At 39.9% G+C, this 22,718-nt stretch overlaps 3 protein-coding genes across 5 annotated transcripts; all 3 read right to left on the bottom strand.

Annotated features, from left to right (window-relative positions):
• Positions 1 to 1,096: 1,096 nt before the first annotated feature.
• LOC131330775 (bZIP transcription factor 60) lies at positions 1,097 to 4,806 on the bottom strand. Its single transcript, XM_058364498.1, has 3 exons — positions 4,135 to 4,806; positions 3,449 to 3,672; positions 1,097 to 1,567 (listed from the first exon to the last, which is right to left on the bottom strand). Exons 1-3 carry the CDS (start codon positions 4,554 to 4,556, stop codon positions 1,308 to 1,310), a joined length of 906 nt encoding a protein of 301 aa, XP_058220481.1. The 5' UTR covers positions 4,557 to 4,806; the 3' UTR covers positions 1,097 to 1,307.
• A 3,436-nt stretch (positions 4,807 to 8,242) lies between these two features.
• Positions 8,243 to 12,005, bottom strand: LOC131330774 (mitotic spindle checkpoint protein BUBR1). Of its 2 annotated transcripts, none has more exons than XM_058364497.1 (11): positions 11,526 to 12,005; positions 11,365 to 11,424; positions 10,671 to 10,800; positions 10,371 to 10,528; positions 10,009 to 10,090; positions 9,838 to 9,904; positions 9,698 to 9,752; positions 9,319 to 9,487; positions 9,125 to 9,207; positions 8,624 to 8,701; positions 8,243 to 8,529 (listed from the first exon to the last, which is right to left on the bottom strand). In XM_058364497.1, exons 1-11 carry the CDS (start codon positions 11,732 to 11,734, stop codon positions 8,466 to 8,468), a joined length of 1,155 nt encoding a protein of 384 aa, XP_058220480.1. In that variant the 5' UTR covers positions 11,735 to 12,005; the 3' UTR covers positions 8,243 to 8,465. The 2 variants fall into 2 exon arrangements, with proteins under 2 accessions (XP_058220480.1, XP_058220479.1); XM_058364496.1 differs by having other exon boundaries at positions 10,656 to 10,800; positions 11,526 to 11,997.
• A 753-nt stretch (positions 12,006 to 12,758) lies between these two features.
• On the bottom strand, positions 12,759 to 22,092 carry LOC131330771 (DExH-box ATP-dependent RNA helicase DExH12-like). 2 transcript variants are annotated; one of them, XM_058364493.1, is made up of 5 exons: positions 21,851 to 22,092; positions 21,627 to 21,726; positions 18,552 to 21,537; positions 16,281 to 16,670; positions 12,759 to 16,142 (listed from the first exon to the last, which is right to left on the bottom strand). In XM_058364493.1, the coding sequence occupies exons 3-5, from the start codon at positions 21,513 to 21,515 to the stop codon at positions 12,963 to 12,965; spliced, it is 6,534 nt and encodes a 2,177-aa protein (XP_058220476.1). In that variant the 5' UTR covers positions 21,516 to 21,537; positions 21,627 to 21,726; positions 21,851 to 22,092; the 3' UTR covers positions 12,759 to 12,962. The 2 variants fall into 2 exon arrangements, with proteins under 2 accessions (XP_058220476.1, XP_058220477.1); XM_058364494.1 differs by having other exon boundaries at positions 21,664 to 21,726; positions 21,851 to 22,089.
• Positions 22,093 to 22,718: the final 626 nt, after the last annotated feature.

Genomic DNA, 22,718 nt, shown 5'->3' with positions numbered 1-22,718 from the left:
ATTGATAATGTTTATTTGTAAATTAAAAAAAAAACAATCGAGAAGTTCATTTCTCCAACAAGTACAGGCAACTAATATTCTTCTTGAAACATTCATCTTAAGCTCCTTAAATTTTCTTTTTTCCATGTAACAACACTTTAGTGAAACATTGACTTTCAACTATGTAAAAATATCAAGTCCTAGTTTGAAAACTCAGAACACTTCATTTCACCGATGAATTGCAAAAGCCTTTTCTTTTGGAGAAATTAACTTCATTTCACCGATGGATTGCAAGAGCCTTTTTCTTTTGGATAAATTAATATGGCAAAGATGACCATAAAAGGAACACTTCATTTTGATAACGAATTGCAAGAACCTTTCCTTCAATGGAGAAATTAAGATGGTGAAGATGGTCTATAAAAAGATCACTGCCTGAGGATAGGATTCATTTTCAAGTTGTTTATGACCGGAGTATAAGACAGTTCTTACTGAGTCAAGGCTCCTGGGATACAAACTTTAATCAAAGATGGTGATGAGAGAGGGAGGGAGGGAGGAGGGGGTAACTTTTAGACAAGTTCAGGGCAAATATGTAATTAGCCCCTCTACAGAAAGTGGAAAGCTATAGGAGAGTAGGAGAATATACGAGTAGCGTGCATCTTGGTTCGGAATATGCTGCTGAGGGCATTATTGTCCTTCCGAAAAAGCCCACGGGTTTACCAAACAAACAAACAAACAAACAAAATGTAACTCCAGCACCCCTCACCTAACGATCCAACATGGACTTTTCCCCTTTCTTTTCATTTTTCTTTTGGCCCTCCTCAATTCCTCCGCTTGGCTTGATTGATACCATCACGCACAACAATTTACAGTTCCCGTTAAGTGGAAACATCGTTTCACTACTTCATATGGCATTACAAAGGGGGAAAATGTCCAAACTCAGAGTTCAATTCCCCATGCAGCCACTTCAAGCACGTGATTCAAATCATTGCACAGACAACCAGTTGACCCAACCACACCTTAACATGTTTTGACAACTCTGCCCCATTGGCAATGCAAAAACAGAAATAAGCATTTTAAGCGGCTTTCTGCTAATAAAGCCAGCCAAATTTATCAACCATTTCAAAGAACAGATAATCTATATAATCGACCAAAGAACGCAACATTTAAAAAATAACATATTGGGGTTCCAGCTGACGAAACTCATAATAGTGTCATAGAAAATTATCCATCTAAACACAGTATTGAGAAATTAGGAGAGAAAGAGCCCAATACTTATTTACTACAGAACCAGAAAACATGCCAAGCAAAGCAGAGAAACGCCTCATGAGTCACACCAAAACTTTTATAGAAAGGAAACTTGGTTTCATCCTCGACCTTGAAGCTTTGCATATCTTGCTCACCATAAACGACCGGAACAGATTGAGTCCAAACACCTTACTTCCTGGCTTTCTTACAGCCAGACTTCCCTGATTTTTCTTGTCCACGCTTCCTATTTGAACTGTTTCCAGATCGAACTGGAGCAGTCCGGGCTGAATGAGCAGGCAAACGATGCCCAGGAACCAAAGCAGGGAACCCAACAGCAGGGATTCTGCAAAAACCAAAAGCGAAAGTTATCCACGTGCAGAAAACCAACTAGTTGATGAATACCCCTTATAGCTTGACCGTAAAGGCCTAGATGCAACAGCGGGAGTTGCACCCAATGTGGCAACCCTCACAAGCTCCACCAGCTCGTAAGATCAGCCCAAAACAATTAAACCCTGCATAAAAATTGACGGCTACGAAAAATCCAAATCAATATTTGTCAAGGCTTCCTCACTAAGAACCAAAATATAGCAGAGAAAAGTGCGAATTTGGGTGTTGAATTCCAGCTAAACAAGTTTAAGGAAGATGCCCTCATTTTACTGCCAAAAGGGAACACAATAACAAGAATGATAAAAACGAAACATTTGGGAAAAGAAAATGAAAGAAAGGGCAAAGAAAAACAAGAACTGCTATATGACTGAGGAAAAGGAGACCTGATAAATGATTTCACAGTTGAAAGGCTTCCAGAAGCCCACGGAAAAGTGAAAAAGGTGGCAAGGATTATAAATCAGGCCACATCCTTAAGACAGAACATAATCTAATGAGACATTAAAGGAAGTTGGAGCCTGGATGACACAAGTTCGTCTATAGTTCTTTCCTTAACCCAACACAGCAGAGTCAGTATCAAGCTATCAAATATCAAATATAACGCTGGATGGAATGGAAGTTAAAGGCTAAGAAAGATGGTTTTTTTTTTTTTTTTGTTGGGAAAATGGCATCAGGATTATTATTTAGTAGGGCTACAAAACTGGAAACTGACACTGAGCTGGCAATGTTATTATGGACGCCACAAAACTTCAACCAGCGAAAAAGAAAATAACTACAAAAGAGAACAAGAACGAGAAGTAGTCCGCCACAACATGATTGAAGGAAAAATGAAAAACAACATACTGCAAATGACCCTCCAATCTCTATATCGGTGTCCTGATTAAAAGGAGACACCAAAACTCCTAAACAACCAAATAAAAAACCCTGTCCCACAGTCTCAAAATCTACAATGTTGTCCTACATAATTCTACCAATTCTCTAGACATGAAGCCTAAGAACCAACCACACACAGTCACACACCACTGGTTTCCGAAGACTCGAGCTTTGTCACCAAAACAAATCCTTTAAAGTCAATGGATAGAATATAATTTTAAGAGTAACGAAAAAACCAACCTATCTCTGTAGCTCCACCGGCAAAATACTCCACCAAAGCCTTAGGATTTAAAGGACATGAGTTCCTACATAGTTTCTCCTCTACCAAAACAGGGAATACAGAAGTGTGCAGCCATTGACAAGAGTGAAAAATGAAGGCTTAGGAAAATGCGTGATCAATTCCATGATTAGTTAAGCTAAATAGCTCAAATTGTACTACAACTGACATGACTACACCGCCACCATCATTAGTTAGGCCATGTTCTGATGAGACAACAGGAGAGTTTGTAGAGACACTGGTTCCAAGATAGTTTTCCTCATTACCTGAGACATGCCTTCACAATCTAGCATAATCCCTGATTCATACTGATATATTTATTTATGAAAGTTGTAATGCTTAGGGAAATGATTGATCACATCCATTTTTTCACAAGAGCGAGTAACTCAACACACACAAAACTCCAAGTCATGAAGTCCAGTTCAAGCCTTACTGCCTTAGTAAAGCCACCCTAGAGAGATGAACAGATCTATAGATTCCGCCTGCAAACAACTAGGAGACAAAACCTACCTACTTCAGAGGGACACAACCAACGCTGTGGCTTCGTTGGTTAAAAAGATGAGAGAACTAGTCATTGCATGTACAGGTTAGAACTAGAAAACCGCAAACATAACAGCATAATGGCAGTATACAATGAAAAATAAAGAAAAGGCAGGGCAGGGCAGGGGAGGGGAGGATCATGTTTCGTACCCAACAAGAGCACAGCAGACTCCTGCTTGGTCATGGAAGCATCAAAGGCCTTGGCATTCTGCAAGGAAAGGCGTAGAGCTTGATTTTCTGCACAACAGCACTGGAGCAACATCCCCAGCCTCCTGCATTCCCCTTCTAAGTACTTTGTTTTCATCTCAAGATCCCTCACATACATCTTCTTCCTCTCCCTTGATCTCACTGCAGCATCCCGATTTCTCAACTGCCTGTAAATAACATAGTAACATTTACAAATATCCCCATCCCTAAAATCTGTACTGCAATCTTACAATAGAAAGACAAATCGTACAGCTTGATTCAATACAGATAAATGTCTTCAAAGGATTTACCCATTAGTTGACCAAGTAAACAAAACAGAAGCTAAACTGAAGAACGATTACCTGGAGTAGTGGCTCTTGCTAACCATTGTCCATGTAAAATATACATCTAATGCCAACCAAGTTCAAATTTTAATGCACATCTCACGCATATCAATACATTATTCTCGGATATGGGTACAATTTTCACACATTATCCACCACCCTAGGGCTATATATACTTCTTTTTTTTTTGATCCGAACCTTAGGGCTATATATGCTTAGCATTTTCCAACAGGTAAAGTCCAAAACCCTAACAACCGCATAGAGGAATCTAGACGTATAGAGGGGGAGAAGCCAAATGAAACGTACCTTTGCCGTTTCTTGTTAGTCGGATCTCCACCATCTCCGCTGTCATCCTGCGGAAGGATGACGTCACGATGCTCCTCCTCCGAGGAAGAAGAAGGAGAATTCGCGTTCTTGCCGCCGTCGGTTAAGTCAACGATTTCAGCAGAGTGATCGGACTCGACGGGCGAATCGAGAAGGTAATCCGAGAATATATCCAGCTGCTGCTCCGCAACGACCGTATCTCGGCGACTTTCCTCGTTGTCGTCGTCTCCCAATAAAATCTGGTCGATGTCGTCGATCGTCAAAGGAAGGGAATCAGGAGACGAATTCGTTACATCTGAAAGGGGAATATCATCGAAGAACAGGCTCAAATCATCGGGGATTCCATCGAGTATCCAATCGTATTGCCCGGCAACTTCGTTATCCGTAACTCCAGAATCACCCATTGGAATCCAACAACAAAACACTACCCTATCTCGCTACTAATTTTTGGGTTATAAGGAAAAATAAATTGAGAAAAAAAACAAAGAAAAAAACGATACTGCTACTGATCGCATAATAAAGTACCCAGTAATTTTTGGAGTTTATATACAGAACAGAGATAGGGTAAGGGAAGGGAAGGGAACGCAGAAGAAACGGTGAAGAATTCCGCGCTTGCTTCGTGGGTAAGGAAACCAGGAGTAATTATTCAGTGTGCCCCCGAGTCCTCAACACCCTTCCTCGCCGCAAATTAATATTGGGTATCGCAAAGTATGGAGGATCACATGGCGGAAAAAATATTGAGACGCTGTCCATGGGGCACCCAATAATTTTTCGAAAACCGGTAGCCTCACACGTATCTATGTTGTTTTTTTAACAAAGTAGTAGTGGTAGTTATTTTTGACCAATCGAAATTATGGTAGTAGTAACGACGGGAGCTGTTAAGTGACCGGCAACAGAGGATCAACGTACTGTGTACAGAATGCCGTCATCGAACCAATAGGAGATCACCTAACACAAGAAGGTATGGATTTGCTACGGTTAGATACACACACTCTTTTAACCAGTTTCTTTGGACTTTCATTGTGGCAAATAATCCATTTGATTTTTTTTTTTCCCTTATTCACATTTTTTCGTATTTGTTTATTTTTTGACAATTTTTTTGTGGATTATTACTTCATCATGACCAGATGAATCTAAAAAGTAAAAAATTAACATCAAAATCCAATTTTTTGAATAAAAACGAGTGGCTTATTTTCGTCTTTATTCAAACAATTGGATTTCGATGTTAATTTTTTACTTTTTAGATTCATCTCGTCATGATGAAGTAATAATCCACAAAAATTTGATGAAAAATAAACAAATACAAAAAAAATTATTGAATAAGGACCAAAAAATAATCCAAATAGATTATTTAGCCAAAAAATTATATCCATAGCAACACAAGTGACCACATTTGGCATGTTTTACGGCAGATAAGTGATTTTCACACCCCTCAAATTGTTAACTTCACACCCCAAATTGTTAACTTTGGAAAGTGCGAAAATCTACTAAATATTGAGTTTCGCACTACATAGCAAAGTGACCACATTTGGCATGTTTTATGGCAGGAGAGTGATTTTCGCACTCCTTAAATTGTTAAACGCACTCCCCGAATTGTTAACTTGGAAAATGGGAAAATTAACTCCATATTAATTTTCGCAACAATTTGGGGAGTGCAAAAATCACTCTCTTTTTTGGCATGTTTTGCTTCGTATGTGATGTGTCACAAATATATTGGTAAAAAGTCTCACAAATGGTTTGAAAATTATGTGATGTGTCACCATTACATTGATTGAATGTGCTTCACTACATGATAAATGAAGCACATTCTAAAATACATTTGTAATTAGAGTATCTACAATGTTATAATCAAAAGTAAAACATTTTTAAAGTTAACAATGTTGGTGCAAAATATAGCTCACAATGCTATAATCAAACTTAACAACCTCCTTATAAATAATCAAATTTTTGGCTTTGAATAACCAAAACTAGTAACATTTTGACAATAACCAAATTTAATAGACCTTACATATTCTCAATCAAATACATCAATCATTATACAGAAATGTTTTATCTCTCTTCCCTTTTCCTCTCTCTTTATTTTCGAACAATATTTTACTAAAAAATTGTTTTTTTTAGAAAATAGTTTTTAAATGAATTTTTTTCCAAAAAAAAGTTTCAAAAACTATTTTTTATTTCTAGTAAATAGTTTTTATTAGTTTCAAAACTATTTTACTGTTCACAATTTTTAGTTTTTTATAGTTTGAAAAAATGATGTGTCTCTTAAATGAATAATTAAAAGCTAATGTGACAATTTTTGGTTATCAATTTTCTACTTGGCCAAGTTTGTTGGTGGAATCACTGTTTACGGCCGTGGGGGTGACTTTCCGGCACATCTTGAACATCTGCATACTAGGATTTGAATCTTGGATTGCGTTTGGGTTTTGAAGAACTATTGTGGAGATAGGTCTACTAATGAAAATTTTTTGGGTGATAGATTTGGTTATGGTACCCCTCACTTTGTCAATGGAAATTTTTCAGGGACTCCATAGGAGATTTTGATGAGGTAGGAAAATGATTGGGGAAGATAAGATTCAAGGGTAAGAAAGTAAAATCATTAATTCTGTTAACGGCGTTAAACACATTTACAATTTGCATAGTTGAAGGCGGTAAAGTGTCTGAGTTCAAACATGAAGAGGTAACTCAGAAATCAGTTATAGTTAAGGGGAGTTAATGTAATTTATCCAAAAAATATTACGTAGTAAAATATAGTAGAAGGTTCTAGTTACGAGAGAGCCTTTTTCAAGAGATCTGACTTTATTTTGTTTGACCAAAGAGATGTAGAATTGGTTGAGGGCAGAGCCGAAGTCGTAATACTAATGCAAATTAATAATATTTAAAAGGCATATAATGTACTATTTTTCTATTCAAAAAAATGATATAAATTTTATCACAGACTAATATTTAAGGCGGAAAGAGTACATTATTATGGGTAACTTTACTAACTTAGGCCTGTTTGAAATTTGAGGAAAGTGAGAAATAAAGGAAACATAAGGAAGAGGAAAATGTGAGAAAAATAAAGAGAGAGTTTTAGTATTCCTAATACTTTATTTAGTTTTTTCCTCTTCTTTTTCCTCTCAAACCAAAAATGGGAGGAGAAAATTTTTAACTTTCCTTTTCTATTCTTTTCCTTTTCCTATGTAGTATGTTCCGATATGCCTCACACGTTGTCGAAACCGATGTAGTTCGGATATGATTAGATGAGTTTAGTTCAGGTGTGTTTGGATTAGCAAAAGATAAAGAAGGGACATTGTAAATTAGGTCCCCCATGATTCAAATTGCTTAATTGTTTCTTTGGTTTAATAGCTTGATGTGTGCTTTGAAATTTGAATCAAGAAGCGAAACACGTAATGATTTAGAGCTACAGCAAGAAAATAAGTAAATCAATTAGCAATTAAGCAAGGTTAACCAAAGGAGCCTTTAGGGAACACCTGGGCACTGAAGTGCAGATTGGCGGGTCTGATACCAACCCATTCAGAAGGTTAACCAGGATTACACAATTGCCTGACCCCGCAAGCAAAGAATTAAGGCAAGGAATCAGACAGACTTCTAACATTTCAGACAAACGAAAAGGAAGAACAAGAACGAAAATACAAAGAGAGATAACGGTGCAAATGAAGTACTTGGCCAAGCCGGCAGCAGTTTCATCTGAGAGGTAAACAAAATATCTCTTCAACTGTTCAACATATGAGCATAAGTCTGGGATCCCACGTCCCTGCAGTGAGGAAAACTCGCTGCAAATTGCAGCCCCTCAAAACGACGTCGTTTTGAGGGCGTTTTGGGGCAATTTGAGAATTACACGGTACAGAACACGTGAGCCCTCTCTCTCACGGCATGAGATTAACTGAGAGGAAGAGTTTCCAAAGGACCAGAAAGGGATCACTTCAGCTAGTAGGAACACGCCACAAAGTGATTTCCTCGCACGAATAAAGACTACGAGGTATGCAAGTAAATGGCATAATTTACTGGCAATTGGTAATTTGCGAAAGGTGTAAAATATTGAATCCATACAGACGGTACATCCATATCAGTGGGAGAAAATCAGGAAAGATGGCTCCAACGAAAACTAATAAGTATGCTCAAGCACAACGGTACTTGTACAATCATTCATTAACATCTCCAAAATTTCAATACACATAACTAGAAGTTCCAAATGTTCTCAATACTAAGAACATGTTGATAGATCACTACGGATCGAGCTTTAAAGATAAAAGCTGAGCCGAAGATTAATTCATACAACAACAGAACAAATACAGATGACCATTCTACTTCGATTATCTGGGAAGACAGTCTGGTGGAAAGTTGCGCAGTGGGTTCTCCCTCAATAGCTCTGTTTTCCTATAAAAAGCATTAATTTTTATAAAGTTTGACTATGATCAGAAAACATGTACCTCAAACAAGAACGAATTACCATAAATAGTTGAAGACTTACTTTTTCAGGTCATGACCCTCCTCGTCTCTGAGCTGCAAAGTAGAAGACTTCCCGCTGTTGCTGCCCAATTTGTTATTTCTGGGAAGGACCAATGAAAAATTTAACAAGAACGAATTAACATTAATAATGCTGGAAATGTAGTATAACCGTGGCAAAGGAGGCGAAGAGGCGAAACTGCAAGAATTATTTGGTACTAAATAAAACCATAGTTCGATGTTTGAGGATTATTCCGGTTAAACAAGACACATTTAACTGAAGCCAACCACAAAAAAATCTATTAGACACAACCATTTAAATGGAAAATTGTGAAGAGGTGTAGCGAGCAAATGAGATGCCCATGAAATTTGGCAAGTTAAGGTTCACAGAAGCAGCATAAAATCAAGGCAAAGCAACTTTAACTTGGTCCCACATGACTGCCAATGTGAATCTGCCCCTATATTACCGACCTATTTGACATATTATTATATTATATATAGCCTAAAGAAGGTGTTTATTACTCACTCTAGACACTCCTCGTCAACGAAGATCTCAATGCAGGCACTGGCAGTTGCTCCTCCAGCTCTAGGCACTGCTCTTCGTGGAATCTGAAAGTAGTAATTTTGACGTGGGATACAATTCAGTTGTGATGTGATAACACCATTGCTCAAACTGCAGGCAAATTGGACAGTAGAATATGATAATATTCCAAAACTAACCTTATTGGAGGTCCACTTGGTAGGAATCGCATTATTCTCTTTATTTCTCTCTGCTCGAGCTCCAAGAACATTCCAAGATTTGGTGTCTGTCTTTGACAACTCTGGTTGATAAACCAAGCTGACATCAGCTTTGCTATCTTTGTAAATGGCAAGCGGAGTTCCATGAGCCCTATTGAAGAATAAAATTGAGAGTACATTCAAGCAAAATATCAACGGCAACATAGATATACTAACTTACACAGTTAAACCCAATAAAGCGGCATTATTATTAATGAGTCAAACAGCTTGTATTACACTATTTTGAAGGTGCATATGTTGAATTTTTCCTCAAATCATATTCTTTCCTTATAAGGCAAGATAAAGGGCACTGTGAACTCACCTGTCCTGCTTCAATTTTTTCCTCAGAAAATCAGAACTCTCTGTTGTTTGGGTTCCTGCAACAGCAGGAAAAACTTCAGCAGGCAAGATTTCAGGTGGCAGAACGACATAAGGAAAAACTTCAACAAAGCTGGAACTTACGGCTTTCTCCCCTAGCCAATACAGTTCCAAAGCTTCGGACAAGCGAGCTATTCTCTTTGGAATCCTCCTGACAATTGGAAAAAATGGAGCTTATAATGACATCTGTAACAAGTTTTCATTTGATAAACACAGAGAAAAAGAAATAGAACTTTGACTCGTTGCATATCCTACATCTGTAGCTTTTGGTCTTCCCATTGAACGTGCAAGAAACTTCTTATAAGCAGCCTTTAATTTTTCAATTGGTTGAGCATCCCTACGGCATAGAAAATGTAATGAGAAACACAAGCTTGTGATTTCATAATAACCACCATGTATCGAAAGATAAAAATCAACAAACACACGAGAAGACTCAACTAATGAACTTGCGTAATACTAGAATGTCTACTATGATCTTATCAAAAGTCTGTATTCCATGCTTTCTTCTAAGGGTGTAAATCAAGATTAAAGCTTTTCTATACACATAAAAGTGAAGTTAATTTCCAATGCACAATTCAGAAAATCTACTAATGGAATTGTGGATCAAAGGAGTTTACCTTGACATCCCACGATTAAATATTTCATTTGCTGTTCTAATCTTATTCTTCGATTCCATGTGCAAAGCATATGATATGAAGAAAATAGAGTGTGCCTGCCCAATTTTGTTCGCTTCCAGAAAGTTATATATGACTTCGGCATCTGCACAATTTTCAGCCTACAATGACATTTCAGATCCACTTCTTAAGCTAATGATACAACAGCTTATAGTTGAACTTGGACACAAGAATATGAATTATATAGTGTATTATTAAACCAGTCAGGTCAGAAAGAAAGGCACCCACATATTCCAACCACACTTTTAGGTAACGAAGATCATTCTTGTAGCGGTCTTCATGCCAAAACGTACGCACACATTGTTCATAAATCACAACCAGTCCTGAGCAGTCTCCACCAGGAGGAAAAGCCTCCTGGACCCATTTGATGCACCTTTAGAAAATAAATTAAAGAGAACAAGAAGTCAGTAACTGAATAAGTAGCAATTAACATGGTGACGGAAATCTGAAGTCAACACTTGATAGCTCTCTTCTCGATTCTCTCTCCTACATGGCGTATTCCGAATAGAGTTTTTTTTTTTTTTTTTTCCGGTCTATTTCTATACTTGATGTTAAGTTGCAAACCGATGAGGGGTAAATACCATTAAACATAACATGATATTCCCCTTGCTTCCATGCTATACCGCGCTTGCAATACACTAAGGGTGTAGATACATTAGGAGGCCGGAATATGTTCTTCACCACTTCGAAGTGTAAGAAACCCCAGTTCCATAAATCAGCTAACATACAACCTACATAAATTACAACATATCTTCCTTTCTCTGAAACTACATGATAAAGTAAAAATGTCAGAAGACAAGTAAAACGATTCATCAGCTACTACAGGAGCTGGATTGTACTCGAAACGCTCTATCTAATTGAACAACTGAACAGAATGAACACGTTATATTCAAATGCATATAAAAGAAAACGATGAAAAGGGTATCTGTGTACTCACTCAAGCCATGGATGAAGAGGGTCATCCCCTTTGTACTCGTCAATCGCTTCAATCAACCGCCTGAAAGGGGAAATCGAAGATGAAAAAATGTCTATAAACGATAAGTTGAAAGCCGTTGGCATAAATCAGATATATAGATAATGGGAATAGAATTAAAGTACCTTCGGGTGTGGAGGAGAGATTTCTTGAGTTGAGAGTCGGAGTGGGATTTAAGGGCTTGGTTTAGGAGGGTGATGTTTCGGCCTCTCTTGATGGGCTTGACATTCTCCTTGAACAGTTCCCATTCATTACCAGTAGTCGCTTGTTTGGAGTAAAGGAACTCCGTCTCTGGATCCAACTTTACTACTCCTATCTCATCATCCTTCTCCATCGCTAATGCCTACAATTCTTCTTCTTCTTCTTCTTCTCTTGAGAGAGAGAGAGAGAGAGAGAGAGAGAGAGGAGGGGGGGAGTTTTCAAATTCGGATTTTAGGGATCTTCTTCCTTGTAATCGCAAGTGGGTTGGGGGAAATGAATGGGAGTAGAAAATCTAAAGGTTGGTGGGCCCAGATCTAGATAATGGGCCAGTGTTTTTAAAATTTGGAGCGGGGGGCAGGTCCAGACCATCTTGATTGGCCCACCCTTCCACTAGCGCGGCCCGCACGGTCAGCGTAGGAAGGATGGAACTAGGAAGGAATTACCAAGGGACCGAGGAAGTCTTTCTTTTTTTCCTTTTCCTTTTCGTTTTCCTTTTTTCAAGTCAATGTATGTATTCCTTCCATTCACTATGCCCTCAACAACTTTTACACCTTTTTGGCACCGCATTTGAGAGAGAGAGAGAGCACACGAGAACTTATGAATGTAAATAACATCAAAAAGATGTTCCGTATTCTCTTAGACGGCTCGAAGTACATTACAACATTATTCAACCAATGGGTCCTTTTAATTTGAATGATAATTCTAAAAGAAATTGCTAATCCATCCTCACCTTACAATCACAGAGACTAAATGTTATGCCATTTCATGATCACCAGTAAGGGCAAACGATGGCACAACATGGTTGCAGAAACCTACTAACCTGGACTCAAGACCTCACTGGCTAAAATTTCAAATAATGACTCCAAAGACAATAATTTCTTCTTCTTTAACACAGAGTATCGGGCATAAGTAACCAGACTCAGACATGAGTCTCTCATTGGGAGCTAACATAACCAGACTCAAACCACTGAGGGACAAAATAGTTACATCACCTGCAATTTCCTATATACTATGATGACAGGAAAACTACCTTCACAGGAGTTGAAACAAAAATTAAAAGCAAAAACATGGAAAACGAGAGCAACAATTGTGATTCTTTTGATAATCAAATATTAAGCTGGACATCACAAAAAGAGAGCAAACATAAGCGATGCCTGTTAGCTAAAAAGATCTCTCCACCATTTTAAGTAAGAGTCGACTTAAAACGATACATAACATGTCAACATAAGTCTAGCAATAACAGTAATAATTAACATGCTAAATCCAAAACAGACAAAAGTAAAAGTACTAAATCCAATGACCATGCCAAAAGTGCAGTAGCCCAGAAGAAGTTCAGTGTACAAAGCACGCGCTAATTCTCTTCAACTGTCATCTTCGAGAGTGGCTTCTTTGACATCAACAGCAAAGCTATATTCCTGGTCACAACCCATGTAAGAATCGCACATAAAGTAGAGGGTATACGTCTTCTTTCCAGCTTCTCCAGGAGCAGCGAAATCAAGCTTGACTTTGGCTTTCCTCTGCAACGAAACTCTTTTGATGGCAAGCAACTGGTTACTTTTGGTATCACCAACCACAAGCCACCATCCTTCTTCTTTGGTTTTGGGATACCTAGGTGAATCAACAGGCCCCACCTCTGTCTTGCCCTCGAGATCCCTTTCAAGAGTAACCTGTAAACTGACATCCTCCCCTGCCCTCACATTGTCACCATCGACGACGTCATATGTCAGATCAATATTTGGGAAACGGTTACAAGATCGTGCAATATCCATCAACTGTGAATCTGGCATTTGCAACAGTTCTCGCCTTTCATCATCCTCCATCTCTGCCAAATCAAACACGGTCTCAATACTCTTCCCAGGGTTCTCTTGACATTTCTTAGCCAATTCTTTCGTGAAATGTGGAAGTTGCAAAAGCATAGAATCCCTCTCCCACATGCCCTGTGTCACCATCTGGCTTACTTCCATAGCGAGAAGTGCTAGACTAAGCCACCCGTTGCTGGAAATGACATCAACAATAGCTTGGAGCAGTCTACTGGCAGAAAGGAGCACCTCTCGCTGATCAGAAGCTAGATTCCCACCAACCACATGCCTTGAGAAATGGGCTTGTAGCAGAGCATTAGCCTTCACATGGGGGTCCGTGCATTTGGGATTATCAAAGGCATACCTTTGGTGATTAATCAGCTTTCGAATCAACTCTTCCTCTCCAGGACGTATTGGCAGTAACGCATACTCTGAAGCAGAAGCCAAAATCTCTAGAAGACCCTTCATCTTTGTTTTGGTGGTCAAAGATGAACTAAAACGTTCTATTGTGGTGTAACTGATATAGTAGTATGATGCTATCATGCCAAGGTTCAAAGGAGAGAGCTCCACATCATCCTCAATAGCAACACATTTGCTTGCTTCGAGATCGTTGAGTGTGTTCTCGACAAGCTCTGAAAGGTGATCAGAGAGATGCCTGTGGCTAACTCCCTGAAGATTATAGTAGTTTGGATTCTGAGTAAGCCTCCTATACATAAACGTCCAAGTCAGATAGTCCACAGCATCTTGCTTGTTCTCAATGACTCCAACAACAATCTCTGCGTTCAAATTATCGTGCAGGAAATGGTGTAAATGGCTTTCGACTGGGAATGCTTCATACAAGAACTTCTTGTAGTATTCTTTACGCGGTGCATGACAAAGGATGACACACTTGCCAGAGTTATCCACAAGAGGTCGACTGGCATGGCCCATCATCTGTAACAGATCAGTGACTGGGTAATCAGTATGAGCATTTTCCCGCCCATCATAATACTGTGTTCCCATAACTACCACCAAGTGCGCTGACAATGGCACTCCCCAGCACATTGAACTGCTCATTACACAAACTTGTATCCCTCCAGTTTCAAAGAGCGTCTTCACAATGTCTTGATCTGTACTACTTAAGCCCTCGTGCAGATAGCCAACACCATATCGTAGTGTCTCACTCAACATCGGTTCCTTAATCCTAGAAAGGAACGGTTCCAGCTTTTCTGCAGACTGTAGTAAGAACATTGGCTTTTCCCCACTGTCAACACTTGAGTACGTCATAAGGTCTTCAGCAGTATATCGTGCATGCTTCCTCGTAGGAACAAACACAATGGCAGGTTTCCCAATCTTGGCATGTTGGACAATTGCCGTATAAGTTGGCTTTGTCATTGCTTGCATCCTTGCTTCAAAATTAGCTATATCAATGCCTTGAATGTGTATTTCCAAGGGTACAGGACGGACACCGGGAGGAAAATTGAAAAGGCCATGAGAGGTAGCCCCAATCCATTCACCCAGATCCTTGGCATTTGCAAGCGAAGTAGAAAGGGCCACAATGCGGATCTTGTTCTCGCCCTGGCTTGCTATATACCTCATCCTAGACACAATAACCTCCACAATAGGGCCCCCTTGACCACCAATCAAATGGAGTTCATCAATGATGAATAGTGTAACCTGCTGAATATGCTTCCGCTGTTTCCAGCGACGAGATAACGCATCCCACTTCTCAGGAGTACTCACTATTAGTTGACCTCTCTCGAGCAGCTTTAGATCTGTTGCTGTTTCCCCTGTTAATTCGACCACTTTCATCCCTAGACCCTCCCCAAACTTCCTCTTCCATTCGTTATACCGCTCCTTAGCAAGAGCTTCAATAGGAGCTACGTAAACAGCACGCATCATGCTCTCAGGCCCCTTCTGGTGATTCCTCAATATAGCAAACTCTGCACATATTGTTTTCCCACTCCCAGTTGGTGCTGCAACTAAAACATTGTCATCCGTGTTGTACAATACCGTGAAAACCTGAGTTTGGACAGGATTGAAATGCTTAAATTCATGATAAAGAGCTTCATATGATGGATTTCTCAAAGCAGTCACAGGCAATGGTTGCAGGTCCAACAACTCGGTCGGTGGAGGATACTTTTCCGGCAAAATAAGGTGCCTGAAAGAAACGGGTAAAACAGACTGCGATCCAAGCCATCTATCTGACACAACACGAATGAAGTATTGAGGTGGCAGTGGTTCATAGATTGGCACTGTGAAATTCAACGTGTGATCCTCGTCAATATACTGCTTTTTCAACAAGAAATATTCGTGATGGAGGATATATTCCCCATCATTATCCTCAACAATAACCCAAAATGGTTCCACAAACCCATGAACCTTGTCCTCCCACTGAAAGTCCGGAGTGATTGTCAGCTCAACCCTCAACACAGTGCGAGTAATTGGTTGGACATGAGCGGCCAAGTTCAGTTTTGGGAACTGGTGAATAAATTTATGAAGTGTTCTTCCCATCTTTTGGAAACGAATAAGTTCTCCTAGCTCCTGAGAGGAGAGATCGTAATACCTTTCCCAGGCGATATCTTTCTTCTCCAGCTTCATCAAAATTTCATTTGGAATCCCATGGAATTGCCGAAGCGGCGTTTGAACACTCCACATCCTCTTGCTAACCATTTTGCACAAGTTCATAGCCTTCTCAGCTAATTGCGCCCATCCTCTTTTCAAAATAATCTCGAAAAGCGCTCTCATGAGTCGTCCAGCACTCTACAGAAGCAAAAGGACGAATATAAATATAATAAATATACAGAGTTTTAGAAATTTTAGCTTGAACTAGGAAAAGCATCCGACTAAATGAAACAATAAGCAATTTCATCTAAAGAGTAAATAATGACAGTAACAAACCTGCGTTATGTAGACCATATCAGATGTCAAAGATAGCCCTTCAAGCTTTAACTGTGAAATATAGGCTTGAAGCAATACATTAATCTTCGCACTAGGCTCTTCCAGGCTTTCCTTGATTGGAATCGGAACACGATCTAACAGCTTCGCTAGTTCCATCTTCTCATCTTGTCTCACTGTTACATACTTGAACTCTTCACTGAGTGAGAACAACCGACAAAGCTCAATATCACCCATTGTTGGCTTCAAATGCTCATTATATGTGGATATTGTTCCATGAGTAATATAATAGTAGCTAGCAATGCGACCCAAGTCAGTGACCTGGAAATATCCACTTTTCCTATCGTACTTGACAAGGTTATTTTTGTCCAATACTGTTGCTGCGGAATGAATCTGCAAAAATCGTTACCCTAGTCAGAAGCCAGAACTTTACGCCAAAATAGTAGAATTAGACGAGTAAATAAAAATGGACATCTAAACAGAATGCCACCCCTGTAGCCATAAGGCATAAAAAGAAATGATATGAGAAGCATGAATCCAATCCTTTCAGGGTCTAATAATAAGTTGGAAAAAAAAAAAAACACAGATAACATCTATTTCCGAGTAATCACGATTTAGATTCTAGAAGGTGACTAGTGGTTAACACTAATACTCCAGTAGAAATTCAAGAGGAGGAAATAAAGATGGCAAGATGCCTATCCAAGACTGTAATCAACTAAAGAGTAAAGACCCACCTCCTCAGCCCCATCTTTACCCCCCTGCTGCTCAAGAAAACTCTCAAGTACTAGTTGTTCAGCATTTATCACTAAAAAGGATTTAGGCCTCTTCGGTTTACCTACCCCTCCATGGGGCTGGTAATAAGACACTTTAACACTCAGAAGACATAACAACGGCCTCTTCCAGAATCCCAGCAAGCTCAACGCCTCTAAGAAGCGCATTTTGGTTTCAGTGAAATTTTTGTTACTCAGCAAGAATATACTCCCTACGTTGGAATAAGTATTATTACATTCAATATCAATAGAATTTTGCAATGTAAACAATAAAAGTAGGAGTGTTTATAAGTATCAAAAGCTTCCTTTTGAAAGTTTAATCTACCAACTAGTATTATATCCAATGGCTTCCATAACATATTGCATCTTCCCTAAAATTCACTAAACCAAAAAACAAATAAATTGTCAATAAAAGAGAAATCTTCAGAATGACAGTGGACGGAGGAGGACTCGGTCAATACAATTTTACAAGTACCAGAAATCAGACGAACAGAAAATCATCCAAATCGTACCAGTAGCTAAACTATCACAAAAACATTAGACCATTATATGATTTTAAAGGCATGTGCCAATGATTCCACATTGCACGGCATCTACTTTATAATCTCAGTCGATAAGTGCTAATATTCTCTATGAGTCCGGCATGTGCTAAGGACGGAGGCAAATGTGCACATGCAGGCACACCAAACACAGTCCAAGAATCAATTAATTAGATCACACCGCAAGTACTTTAGGAAGCTGCTCTGAATGATTACTTTTCCATGACAAACACCTTTTGATTGAAGGGTAATGGTGTGAAGAGTATGGAGTTGGGAAACAGATCCACAATTTTAAGCACTTATATTCCCCTCCAAAATTGGGAAGAAAGAGGGGTACTGAAGTGCTTATAGTTAACAAATAGGGTGTAATTTTTAGTATATCATTCACTTATTAGCTTTTTTAGGGTTAAATATCAAGATATGGACCTCCCTACCCCTTATAATAATTGTCTAGAAAGATCAAGGAAAGGTAACCCTTCCTTTCCTTGGTGAAACCAAACAAGAAGATATGTACTTCATCTGCCCTTCCCACCCTCCCTTCTCCTTCTTCCCGTAACTTGGACGTCCTTTCACCCGCCCTTCACTCAATCCAGGCAGAGTGTAAGAGAACATATACACACACAAGCACACAGTTGTCATTTAAGTACTTTCAAGTATAACTACGGAGAACATTGCTTAAAGTTAAACACTATCTGCCTTTGATTTTCACTTCACCCTCATTCCACTCCAATTTCCAACTGTGTCAGCAAGATTACATTGATGACACCATACAATTTGTCAGTACCTAGGAGGATAATTTTAGCTGCGAACTTTAGAATAGAACGTTATAATATGGTGTTATGTAACTTACGAAATTTACTAAATTATTTGGCAGATCTCCGCCATAATAAATGATAATTAAACCAAACAAGTAAAATGAACAATCAAGATGCTAAGACGTAAGTTATAGCCCAAAGGATACTTACAAGATCAGCTCTTCGCTCCTCCAATAATATGTCTCTTGTCAAAGCATCAGGTGCCAAACCATAAAGAGTAGGATTTCGTAGCATGCGAACATACAAGTAAGTATAACTGAGCCAATTGCAAGCTTCTCTGGCATTTTGAACAGTTCCAAGAACAATTTCTGCATTTAACTGATCAGCCAATTTTGACACAAACTGACTTTCAATAGGAAGTTGTTGGTTCATTAAAGATAGATAATATTGGAGTTCACTGTGGCCAGTTATAATTATTCCTTCTCCGTAAGAATCATATTGAGGCCGCCCTGCACGCCCCAACATCTGCATAACATCCAGAGGGCTCAACTCAGTCCACGCACCCTTTTCAGGATTGTAAATCTGGGTACCTTTGATGATCACAGTGTGAGCAGGCAAATTGACACCCCAAGCTAGAGTTGCTGTGGAAACCAGCACTTGCACATGCCCCTCACCAAAGAGATCCTCAACAAGTTGGCGATCAGCCCTAGCCATTCCTGCATGATGAATTGCAAAGCCATACGGCAGTAGGTTTTTAAGATCATTGCTCTTTACCAGCTCTGTCTGGCTATGAAGTATTTCACGGCTAACACTATCCTCTTTCAAGAATCTTCCAAGAGTGTCATTAGCAAGTGCAGCATCTCGGATTGCACAGGCTGTTTTTGCAGTTTCTTTCCTAGAGTGTACAAAAATCAGAACCTGATGCTTTCCTGCAATATCAATGACCTTTTCATAACAAACATCATTCATCAACTGGAATCTCTGCAAAGGCTTCTTAACTGTGATCCCGATATACTGTTGAGCAAGAGGACAAGGTCTGTAGCTATTGTCAAAATGGAAGAGTCCTTTATTCAAATCAACACGCAGAAACAATGCCACGTCCTCATAGTTAGGTAGCGTGGCAGACAAGCCAACCAAACGAATATGCTCTTTCGTGGTTTCAACCTGCCTAACAGTTCTTGCAACAATACTTTCCAGAACAGGTCCCCTGTTATCATGCAGAAGATGAATCTCATCAACGATAACAAGTTTAACAAGCTGTGTATACGTACGATCTCCTGATTTTCTGGTTATGATGTCCCACTTCTCTGGAGTAGTGACAATAATCTGGGTTTCTTCAATTTGTTGACGAGTAAGGGTCTGGTCTCCACTTAGCTCCTTCACCTTGACATCATATTGCTGCAGACGGTTAGACAGATTGCCAACCACTTCAGCAACAAGTGCTTTCATCGGTGCCACATAGACTATCTTGTACTTGCTATGGTCAAAAGTCCCATCATCATTTCTATGCAATGCAATCTGCTGGAGTATGGTTAGCATTGCAACATTTGTCTTCCCTGCCCCAGTGGGAGCACAAAGAAGAATATTCTCAGCTGAAAAAAGGGCAGTTTCATAAACTCTACTTTGAACCCTGTTCAGCTGGGCCATCCCTTTGAAAGCTGGTTGCGCCCACTCTGGCATGTCAGATATCTTTATAAGCTCTTCACCAGGAGCAATTGGTTTTGGCTTTAAAGCTGGCACATGAACTTCTTCATATCCCTTTCTATGGTTCCTATACGAACCCAGTGGAAGCTCACACTTTTTGTTCGCCATCAAAAGACCACCTTGGTGAAATGCGATGTTTTCAAGATCAAGCAACTGACGCTGGCCCTTCAACCAACCACTGTCTGCATCCTTATCTGCAATACCCCTTCGTTCTCGGTCCCCATCAACACCACCACTCTCATCCTTCAATCTACGAGCTTCCTCTCTAATGCTTTTCTCCAAGTTCTTTTGCCTCTCTTTAGCAGTTGCCCTGGTGGCATGCAACTGCTCCAAAATTGCAGCCAATTCTGGGCCTGAGCCCAACATTTCTTCTTCGATTTTCTTCCTCTTATCCTGGTCTTCAGCCCTGGCGAGACGGGTACACCACACAATCTTCAATCTATTCCGCAAAAGATACTTAATGAGGCTGAACTTATCAAATTGGAGATGCACTAGTAGTTTAGTTTCAACCTCGCGGTCATCGCCCTCGGCTAGAATCTTAAGTACCTCTTCTGCTAGCTTCTGGCTCTGTTGCGGGTCAATCTGTTGCTCATATGCCTGAGAAATCTTCCTTTGAAGCCAATACGCATCAATATCTTGCACATTAAGAGTCATACCCTCATTAGCTTCTTGCATGTCATCGTCATCAATCCCACCACCCATCTGCATTCCTCCAGCACCGCTCCCTTCCATAACATCATCATCCTCTTCTTCGTCCTCGTGCACCATATCGAGATCACTCTCCTCTTCCTCCTCTTCATTCTCCTCAAACTCAACAGCAACACCCACATCGTCATCGAGGGCATCATCACCATTAGCCACAGCAGAACCACCACCTGCATCACCTGCGTCATGGTAATCAGTGATACGCCTCCCGATCGAAACAAGATCATCAAATAATTGATTTGGTATAGGGTTCAACAGTTTCTCAATTTCCTTCTTCTTGTCTGGGTTTTTGACAGTCTCATTCTTGAGGACAGCCAATATCTCATCTGCCGCACCACTAACTATGTTGAGAGGCTGGCCACCAAATTGCTGTTGAATGACACCAAGCAGAGCCTCGTAAGCTGCCATTGTTTCCTTGGTCTTAGGCTGGTAAACCCCTTCATCAGTAGAAGTCAGGACACTTTCTTCTTGCAGACGCCTTCTCTTGCTCTGCCTGGCAGGTGTGGGTTCAGTAGCAAGTGGTTCGCGTTCCTTTTTCTTCTTCGATTTCTTAAGCTTCTCGTCTAACTCTGGGGGTTTAGACTTGGAAACACGGTCACCAAAAGATTTGGGGTCTATCTTCCCATAGAGGGACTCGGGCTCACCAGTGGGCTCGTGAGTGTCGCGAGGTCGGGAGTCCGTTGTCAGGACAAGACTCGAGTTGGCTCGATATTCATACTGCTTGAACCGAGCGTGTGCCTCAGCACCGCCACCAAGATGCGCCATCTCTGAAACTCACCGAGAAACCCTAAATCAAGGAAACAGAACAAGGAAGGTTTAGCGGAATAGTGCAAACGACAAATCCTAATTAACCTTCACAACTAGGGTTTTAGTAACCTTATATAGCTTCCAACTAGGGTAGTAGTAAACGTACTCCCAGATTGCTCCGATGGTGTTTTAGAAACCTTCACAACTAGGGTTTCTACGGATGTTAGAGCTGCGAAGACCAAACGAGAGAAAATTAATCGACGTGGTACTGAAAACATGAGTTATCCCCAAACAATCTCATCTCATAATTCATAAATAAAGGGGGAGAAAATCAGAAGAAAGACAGAACTTACTCGTATATAAATTGGGGATGGTTCTGATCGAGTATAAATTGGATTATACGCTGCTACGATTGCGAAGAAAACCGACTTGCCAAAACAAAGATTACAAAAGAAAACCCTAGACAAATAACAGCATGAGCTCACTCCGCGCTAACCCTCCAAAACCCCTCGATGGAGTAAACTTTTACTAGTATAAGGGACTGCTAGGCGGCATCTCTCCCTTCCCTTGTGTCCAAAGCAAAATGCACCGCCTTATCTGAGATTCTCGGGGAAAAAAAAAGGAGAGGGGCTACTGGTACAGATAGTACAGATTTCATATCTGTACCAGCGAGTACATATTTTTTTTAGGCCCGTTTTGAGTTCTCAAAAAACAATCGGAGCCGCTCATTTTGTTTAAAATATTTTTTTATGAATTCTACAAAAATAAGCTCAATCCGGAATTAAATAAGATGTATACAAAATGTCCAACTTTGTCCCAGAATTCAAGCTTGAATTCTAAAGCAAAGTTAGAAGTTTAGTAAACGTTCTTATTGATACTGGATTGAGCTTATTTTTGGCAAGGACCGTTAGCAAAGTATTTTAAACAAAATGAGCAGTTCCGATCATCTATTTGAGACTCAAAACGGACCCAAAAGACGTATGTATGTGATGTATGTACATGAACATATGTACTCAGAGACTTTCTGGAAAGAAAAAAAAAACAACATTTAGCTCCATAAATACACCAATAATTCTACCTACGCACTCATTTACGCACCCAATTACACACTCACACTCATAATAGGGGTGGAACCCGCACACACTACACACCCAGTGTGTGTGGGACCCACCTCTATTGTGAGTATGGATGTATAAGTGAGTATGTAGATGGGCGTGGAGT

Source organism: Rhododendron vialii, chromosome 6a, assembly GCF_030253575.1.
Source record: "Rhododendron vialii isolate Sample 1 chromosome 6a, ASM3025357v1".
NCBI classification, from domain to species: Eukaryota; Viridiplantae; Streptophyta; class Magnoliopsida; order Ericales; family Ericaceae; genus Rhododendron; species Rhododendron vialii.
The sequence above is the reverse complement of the archived record's forward strand: the minus strand, read 5'-3'. Positions and strand labels throughout refer to the sequence as shown.

Bases quoted from the DNA above. Each gene is read 5' to 3' on its own strand.
- LOC131330771 (XM_058364493.1), bottom strand. From the start codon at position 21,515: ATGGCGCATCTTGGTGGCGGTGCTGAGGCACACGCTCGGTTCAAGCAG. The intron at 16,671-18,551 runs GTAAGTATCCTT...CGATTTTTGCAG, and splicing joins AGGAGCGAAGAGCTGATCTT to ATTCATTCCGCAGCAACAGT. The intron at 16,143-16,280 runs GTTTGTTACTGT...TTGCTTCTGTAG, and splicing joins ATATGGTCTACATAACGCAG to AGTGCTGGACGACTCATGAG.
- LOC131330774 (XM_058364496.1), bottom strand. From the start codon at position 11,734: ATGGAGAAGGATGATGAGATAGGAGTAGTAAAGTTGGATCCAGAGACG. The intron at 10,091-10,370 runs GTAAACTCCTTT...TCTATGCCGTAG, and splicing joins TTTAATCGTGGGATGTCAAG to GGATGCTCAACCAATTGAAA. The intron at 9,208-9,318 runs GTTAGTTTTGGA...TACTACTTTCAG, and splicing joins CCAAGTGGACCTCCAATAAG to ATTCCACGAAGAGCAGTGCC.
- LOC131330775 (XM_058364498.1), bottom strand. From the start codon at position 4,556: ATGGGTGATTCTGGAGTTACGGATAACGAAGTTGCCGGGCAATACGAT. The intron at 3,673-4,134 runs GTACGTTTCATT...TGTTATTTACAG, and splicing joins ACTAACAAGAAACGGCAAAG to GCAGTTGAGAAATCGGGATG. The intron at 1,568-3,448 runs GTACGAAACATG...TGGTTTTTGCAG, and splicing joins GTCTGCTGTGCTCTTGTTGG to AATCCCTGCTGTTGGGTTCC.